General features: G+C 38.7%; 1 protein-coding gene across 1 annotated transcript; it reads left to right on the top strand.

Annotated features, from left to right (window-relative positions):
* The first annotated feature begins 2,866 nt into the window (after positions 1–2,866).
* LOC112115138 (myosin regulatory light chain 12B-like) lies at positions 2,867–7,864 on the top strand. Its single transcript, XM_026661383.1, has 3 exons — positions 2,867–3,063; positions 3,238–3,399; positions 7,341–7,864. Exons 1-3 carry the CDS (start codon positions 2,880–2,882, stop codon positions 7,511–7,513), a joined length of 519 nt encoding a protein of 172 aa, XP_026517168.1. The 5' UTR covers positions 2,867–2,879; the 3' UTR covers positions 7,514–7,864.
* The last annotated feature ends 528 nt before the right edge of the window (positions 7,865–8,392 follow it).

The raw sequence follows: 8,392 nt of genomic DNA, 5'->3' as shown, positions 1-8,392 counted from the left end.
GCGCTATATAAACTGTGTCTACGTACCCAGGAATTTGCTACATTCATCCGTGCAGTGCAGCTGTAGGGGAATGTGGTCTGACAAGAGTGAGAGAGCAGTGATGGAAGGGAAATAATGGAATAAAAGAGAGCATAAAATAGGAGAGGTAAGACAAGGAAAGGAAAAACAAGTATCCCATTCAAATTAGTGGGTCTAGTCATTGAACTGAAGCACTGATTCCAGAAAAAGATAATTCAAGCATTAGGAATTTGTACCACAGGGTGAGATTACTCAAAGGTAAGGGACAGAATATGGGGCATTTACATGACTCTTATGTTCTTTCCAATTAGTGGGACATTGGCATACTTTGACCTGCTTCTGAAATGGAATTGTCCTTTTTATTATAGGGTTGAGGGTGCCACTTTATTGATGTAAATACAGCGACCAAATTGAGTGTTGTTTTTTTAGGCTCTGACAGTCTTTAAACTTGAGTAATGTATTCATATAGCACCACAAATTACTATTTGCTGTGGAACTGTGGCGTTCAGCTGCTGAGCAGTTTAAGAGGCAGACTACTGATCAGTGTTCTGTTTGCTACACCTAGTCTCAGATAGTGAGTAAAATGCAGACCGCAGACCCACACCTCTTTCAGACTGTGCAAACACATGGACCTAGCTATCTTGAGAGCCACTGGGCTTTATAGAGCCATGTGACAATCCAAGCCAACCTTACATGACGGGAAGAAGAAACGGGTGCACTCTCAGATATTTACTATTTTTAACTGCTTCCCCTTGTGCCTTTTTGTGCTATCTTTCATGTTAGGAATAGCCCCTAATTAGACAGTAGGAAATTGTCAGACTATGAGGAAAGTTCCTCAGTTTGCCACACAAGTGGCAAAACTTGTAAACTTTAAATCCATGATGTAGCAACTTCCTTGCTAACCTTGGCTTTCATTTTTTCCATTTACAGTTTGTCTTAGAATGTAGTGAGGTGTTGCAGTTATATCAAAGAACCAGGTTGCAGATATAGCTGTAGTCTTGAGAAATTAGGGCAAAACACTTCTCATACTACTGCCTAAAAAGGGCTAGATCCTACAATGAATCCATCTGGGCACATCTCTGACTCAACTCTGTTGTGAAGATATACTTAGAGTATTGTTTTGAACATTTGGTTTTGGGAGATTAGTAAAAGTGCTCTAAAGAGGACTTTTCTCCTAGTTCATAGATGAGTGAGCAGTTAATATATTATTTAAATGTTCACTTTTAATGAAGGGCACATCAGTTCTTGTGTATTGTAATGATCACAAGTTTTAAAAGAATAAATGTTAAACAATAGCTGATATCAGTCATGCTATTCAAAGATACATTAGCAAGAATATAACTTGTGGAGCCTTGCGAGCTGGAGGTCTGGTAAAATAATAGGGGAGAGGAAAAGGAGGCTACTCCTATCCAAGTCAAACACTTAACAGATGCTTCTCCGTATAAAACTTAGGTCCTTTAAAGTTTTCATGTGGATGAGTTTTCTCTCCACTAACTATCTACATTTCCAATACAGATATAATCTTCCTTTCCACACAAGCAGTCCTCCTGTGGACTTGGTAAAGTCTTTAGGAGCAGAGCCTGGGGGCTAGTCTACACTGGCAAGCCACAGCAGTGCTTTAATGTGGCTTGTGAAGTCACGGCAGAGCTCTCCCAGTGCTCTAAAAAAACCCATCTCCATGAGAGACGTAGCTACCAGTGCTGGGAGTACAGCTCACACTGGTGCTTTACAGAGCTGAAACTTGCTGTGCTCAGGAGGGTGTTTTTTTACACCCCTGAGCGAGAAAGTTGCAGTGCTGTAAAGTACCAATGTAGACAAGCCCTCACTTTGATTGGCCTCAAGGTCTATAGGAGCAGAGCTTCCTTTCTGCAGATCCATGTAGCACCCCAATTAAACTTTGGAACACATCTTAAGGCCATGCATGGAAGAGAAAATTCTAAACAAAAACAGTTACCCTTAAGCTTGAAAGCGTTTCAGTGGATTTCAGTTTACACTTACCCCTCCCTCCCAAAAATGCGCTTTTCAATAATAATGCAGCTTCAAAAAAACTTCCAAATGTTAGATCTGGAACCTATCAGTTAATGGATCCAGCCAATTCCCTTTTTATCCTTAATCTCACCCCACCTTTATTTACCATGCTCATCCAACTTTAACTTTGCCCTTAAAGTTTGTAGAGTTTACAGGCTCTACTTACTCTAAAACAGGGTTTTTTTTAACATCAAACCAATTATTTCAATTTGTAAAAATATTCTTCTATTCCACCAACCTTCCATCATATTAGAAGCCCTTAAGCTCCATTATAACTGATGCACCTTGGAAATATATTCCTTCAATACTGGCATTGTACATTTAATAAACTTTGATAGGATACATTCTACAGCATTTTTATTTCAGAACAAAACAAGAGAACAGAGTTAAGGTTGGGTTTGTGTTGTAAACATATTGAGGTGATAGTGACTTGTGAATGATTATATGGCATTGGGGAACCACTTAAACGTCTTAGCACATCATTTCTAGACTGTACAATTTAAACAAAAAAAACCCCAAAATGTTGACTCCTCTCATAAAGCAAGCATGATATTTTTTCATTTTCAGACTGAAGTCTTTTAATGACTTTTTTTTGGTTCGAAGTCTGGCTGTCGTTTGTTTTCTTGTATTTTTCTCTTCTTTCTCTCCCCTCATTCCTGAGGAAGAAAAGGGGTTCTGGTGATGAGTTGGGGAGTAGGGGAATGGTAAACATTTATTTCATCTGCTAGCTGTAAACTTTAACTGTAAATTGTCATTACAGCTGTTATGTAAGTTCTAAGTTTGTATTTTAGTCAATGTATTTACTTCCCCCTACCCAGAATCCAATAATCAACATGTCTAGCAAAAGGGCAAAGACAAAGACCGCCAAGAAGCGCCCTCAGCGCGCAACCTCCAATGTGTTTGCAATGTTTGATCAGTCACAGATTCAAGAATTCAAAGAGGCCTTCAACATGATTGATCAGAACAGAGATGGTTTCATTGACAAAGAAGACCTGCATGATATGCTCGCTTCCCTTGGTAATGTTCTCCAGTTACAAAATTGTTACTTTCTTGTTAACAATTGTCTCAAATAAGTCCAGTAGTATGAATTTGTTAAAACTTCAATATGTGAGAACTGTGTTGTGAAAGATGACTAACTTCTAAATGCATACAGTGCTCTTTAATTCTAAGAAGTGACTTATTTACTTGTAGGAAAGGATCCCACTGATGCATACCTAGATGCCATGATGAATGAGGCTCCAGGCCCCATTAATTTCACTATGTTCCTTACAATGTTTGGTGAAAAGTTAAATGGCACAGATCCAGAAGATGTAATCAGAAATGCTTTTGCTTGTTTTGATGAAGAGGCAACAGGTAAGTGGATGAAACACCTCTCTTGGGATTTCTGGTTTTTCCACTGTTGTTCAAGCCTAACAGTATAATCTAAATTTGATACATAGGTGAGGATCTGTTTTGCTAACAGGCTCATCTTGATAAAATGTGGTATGACACAGGGACAGTTGTCCTAACTTTCATGTCCTATCAAATTATAAGAAACTGATATATCAAATTTGGGGTGCAGATAAAGATTGTCCTCTTGTCTGTTTCTGTATGAGCATTTGCATACCAGTATTTGTCTCCTACGATGGGACTTCAAGGAAGAACATGTAACTAGGCAATATGCAAACTCCCCAAAATGGAGTATGAGATGTAACTGCCTGAGGAGGAGGAATTCACCAAAGTAGAAGGCTGGGTGGGCAGACATCAATTTCTGTGGCTTTTAAAATGTAACTGAGATGGGAGGCCTTTAGTTTGAAGGTAATTGACTTGGCCTACTCTCCAGACCCATACATCCACGCAGTATCCAAGGCTCTTGTTCAGGACCCCCTGTTGCATCTTAACTACTGTAATGTCCTCTTCTTTAGTCTTGATGCCAACCACATTGTCCCCTCCTTAAGTCCACACACAATGCCACTTTTCCCTGTTTGTCACTCTGACTACATCACCCTGACTGAATTCCCTGGTGTCCTGGAAAAAGGGCATTTCCGTTGTCACAGAATCACAAATCCATGGGGCCCAGGTTGATAGAAATGAGGTGGTCACACCTCTCAGCTACTGTTTCAAGATTTCTGCTGACTCAGGCAGATGCCATTGCATTGGTCTGCAGTCTTTTCATGTTTCAAAGTTATCTTTCAGAGTAGCAGCCGCATCCGAAGAAGTGGGTTGTAGCCCACGAAAGCTTATGCTCTAATAAATTTGTTAGTCTCTAAGGTGCCAAAAGTTATCTTTGAAACTGCAAGTCTAGAAACTTTTTTCTTAATGAAAGTTGAGATTCTGGAGCACAATCCAGCAGAAAGGGGTGAATTCCACAGCACTCACTATACTCATTAGCATGTTTTGAAATTACATCAGTTTCATACCACAGATGTCATTACACATTACCTTATCTCACAATTGTCTCCTGTAGCACTTTTAATCTCATCTGTGGATATTCAGTCTGAGCCTTTCAAAGTGTATTGTCCAATTTCAAACAGCTATTTTGAACCTATATTTTTAGCACCTTTTGCCTTTTCAGGGGATATCCCCTTCCTGCTGGAGCTTAGGTAAACAGCCCTTCTTTGGTAAGGTCTTTTCAGATGTTAAGTGACTTCCTCCCTGCCTAAGGAAATGTCTCAATCCTCTTCTAAAAGAGGAAGTCTGTTAGTAGATGAATTATTTTCTCTCCACAGGTAGTCTTTCTTATTCACCATGCCTACAGTTTAGTCTGTATGTCAAAAAGAGCCTATCAATAAGAACATATAGAAAACTTTTACTCAGAAGTATTGTTAATGTCATGCTTTCTAGCTTATTTATTTATTTATTATCAATTGGCTTGAAAGGTGCCTCTGGTTCAGCCCCCTCCCACGTACTGACAAGGTTGACTTGTCTGGTTGTCATTATCTGTAAAGCGTCCCTGATAAATCAGTTTTAGTCTGTCTTGAATTGATTCCACAATCTCCTTTAGCATCTTGCTCCATTGTCTAATTGTATACTTTATTTTTCTTAACATTTAACACATCTTTCCTGCTGATAGTTGTGCCTATTTTGTCTTCATTGACTAATAAATATAAATGTTCTTTATAATATCCGTTCATACATTTTTGACCACTATGTGGTTGCCTTTGACTTTTACTTGTTTTTTTTCCTGAGATCTGTACTTTGAACAATGTGTTATTAAGAAACTTATAGTTATCTTGAGCCATTTTCAGTATTTATCAGTTGTCTCCATCTGCTTGCATATGTATATGTTCTGGGTCGACTAACTACTGTTACCCCAGTTCTACATCAGTGTAACTCTGTGTGGTGAATAATGCCAAGAAAGTATACAAAGGAATGGAGTTTTTAGTGGTGTGAAACTAGAGTAATGCAGTTGTGACCCAGGCTGACTTGATATAGCACATATTCTTCCCCACTTGTTTTTCTCTCTCCCTCTGCAAAACATGTCATATCCTTCTATACTGTAGTTGTATATACTACTCCTCCATATCTGTCCGAATAGCACCGGGAACCAATCTAATTGTACTAGTAAAGTTTGTTCCTCTACTCTTAGTTCCCTCAATATCTGCTTTGTCTCTGACGGTGTGCCCCAAGATCAATTCTAAATTAGTTGTTTTGATTCTTTTATTCCATCTGCCTTAGTGAGGCTGCTTTATGGTATTCTGTCAGTATCCTTTGCAAACTTTTCCTAGTTTGATAGCACTGTTCAGGGCTTTAATCTAGTACAGAACTATTCAGATGGAAGAATTCAGATCCATGTAGATGAACTCCAGCACCAAAAAGTCCTGCACTCTTATGACAAATAATCCCTACGCCATCTCTTGTCACTCATTTACCTCTAAATATTCTACCAGTTCTGGGATGCTAATCTGTGTTGTCATCTCCTTCAGTTATTGATCCAGGTCTGTGAAGTGCTATGATCTCATCCTCTGGAGCATTTGGCCCTGTTAATATAGATGTGGATAATTGAAAGCTTCTCTCCTACTGTTTTTTAATGTAGAATATTGGTTTAAACTCTTTAACATTGCGACACCATATAAAGACTTGTCCATCACTCACTGGTTGCTTTTGGTCCACTCTGCTTGTCTGGCTTTCTGTCCTCCGGTCTTCTCTGATCTCTGCTCACTGAGGTTATCTAGTCCCTTTCTAAAGCATCAGTCTCTGCAGAACCTATTTCTTCACATGCTGGTTGTTTACTCCTTAATCATTGTGATGTCCATTTGTGGAATACAGCTGTCTTGCATAGTCTAATAGTCCTTCTTGTAGCAGTCTGTCAGCTAGTTTGTTTATGACTGGGTTGTCTCTAGCTAGAGCTCAATAACTTATCCTTGCATTTGAGGCAATGTAGGTCTCTTATCTCGACATCAGGATGTGGCCCATCCTCTGCACTCTGCTGCTTCTGCCATTTTCCCCCCACACTCCACTTTTTTGTACTTTCTAAACTTCTCTGGGATTATTTGGCAACCAATGGCTCTAGTAATAGCCATTGACGTTAGATTAACCTAACTTGATTTTCAGTATCCAAGTCATTTTAGTCATTTTATCCCTGTGTTAATAATTTCCTTGTGTTCTGCTAATCTCTATTTATCATAAAATAAGTAGCTTCAGTTATCCCACCTTTGCTGGCCCATTTCCCTTCCTCCAACTCCTCATAGCAAGCTTACCTGCCTCCTGATTTAACTTGCTCAGGCTGTCTGCAGGTCTCCTCCGTTATAAACCCTCCTCCTGGACATGTGCCAGATACTTTCAGTATCCAAATGAAACCCCCTCTAGCAACAGAACTTGACAGCAATGAAAAAGCCAAACTGCTGCTATTTAGTCATTAGAGGAAATTACTAGGTGTATTCGTGCATCCACTGTAAGGTAAAGTTAAGAAGAATACAATCCCTTAAAAAAATGCAAATTGCACAATAGAGCAGCAGTGACCTTATTTATTCCTGCCTCAGTTAGCAACGTCTTTATGTTCCTCCATTTTAAAATCTGTTTCAAGTGCCTGTACTTCCATGTACTATATCCTCTTTTCATGAATCCTTGTAAATTGTATCAAAGCAACTGCCTCTCTGGAAGTTGAGAAGATTAGTTTATGGAAGTTTTAATCATGTCATGAAGAGCCATTCTGGTCTCTTGGTGCAAGTACGCTCATTTATTGTATGCTGTAATAGGCAGATACATATCTATTGCTGTTGGCGTGACTGTTTATCCTATTGTTGATATATCTTTGCATTTGAAGAAATACAAAATATTCTCTATTCTGATTCCTTGTATATATTGCATTCTAGGGGTCATTCAAGAAGATTACCTGAGAGAGTTGCTGACAACAATGGGAGACAGGTTTACAGATGAAGAAGTAGATGAGCTATACAGAGAGGCACCAATTGACAAAAAGGGCAATTTCAATTACATTGAATTCACACGCATCCTTAAACACGGAGCAAAAGACAAAGATGATTGAACAAAACTGCAGACACCTGCAGATAACTTCTTGTTTTCACTCATGTTTATTTCTCAGGGTTGTTTTTTTTGTTTTTGTTTTGTTTGCTGGTAGAACCTGTTGCATGCAGTTTAGCTTCACAGCTTTTGCCTTTCCATGAATTTATGGATTTCAGGCCATTATGGCACACTTGCACCTCTGTAATCAGACTGGAAATGGGGGATTTTATTGTAGTGAAAAAGATTTGGGGATAAAGATCAGTGAATGTGAAGGCCAAGAGAAAAAGACCTATTTCTGGATTTTTACATTTTTATAATAAATATCATTTTGAAATAAAGATTGTTATATAAATAAAATACCTCATTAAACCTTTTCTTGTAAAGAGGCTTTTCTAACGATAGGTGGAAGCATTTTCCCAAGTTGACAGTTATATCCACTTTTGACATTTTAGTTCAGAATTAAAATGCTAAGCAGTGGGTTTACAACTTGTACGACAGTAACCTACAAGTCTTCATTTAGACATTACCATTCTTGCACTTAAGTTGGGCAGTGGTATTACATTTTATGTAACATGGTGAGGAACCTCCTTTATTTAAAACTCTGGTACAGAGCAAAGGAATGGTTCTAGTCTTGGAAGTCAGATTTGCTTGGTGTTATGAAAAAATCCTGGAGTTGTGCCCAGTGTTAACTGTACAGCATTTAATATTCTGGTAACTTAGTTTTTTGTGGAATATGCTAGGCTTTTCCAAAGGGAAAATATTATGTAAATGGAAGATTTTGGCTAGACATGACCAGAACACCTGTTTCATGCGCCTTACAATGTCTGCAGGAGTGAGCCCTCTGGCAAATCTCAGACCTGTGGTGGTACTAGGTTTCTTTTTAATTGATGAAAAATGTTTT

This window comes from Terrapene carolina, unplaced genomic scaffold, assembly GCF_002925995.2.
Source record: "Terrapene carolina triunguis isolate 2854851 unplaced genomic scaffold, T_m_triunguis-2.0 Scaffold58, whole genome shotgun sequence".
Classification (NCBI taxonomy): Eukaryota; Metazoa; Chordata; order Testudines; family Emydidae; genus Terrapene; species Terrapene triunguis.
Note: the sequence above shows the minus strand (reverse complement) of the source record. Positions and strands in the feature narration are given on the sequence as shown.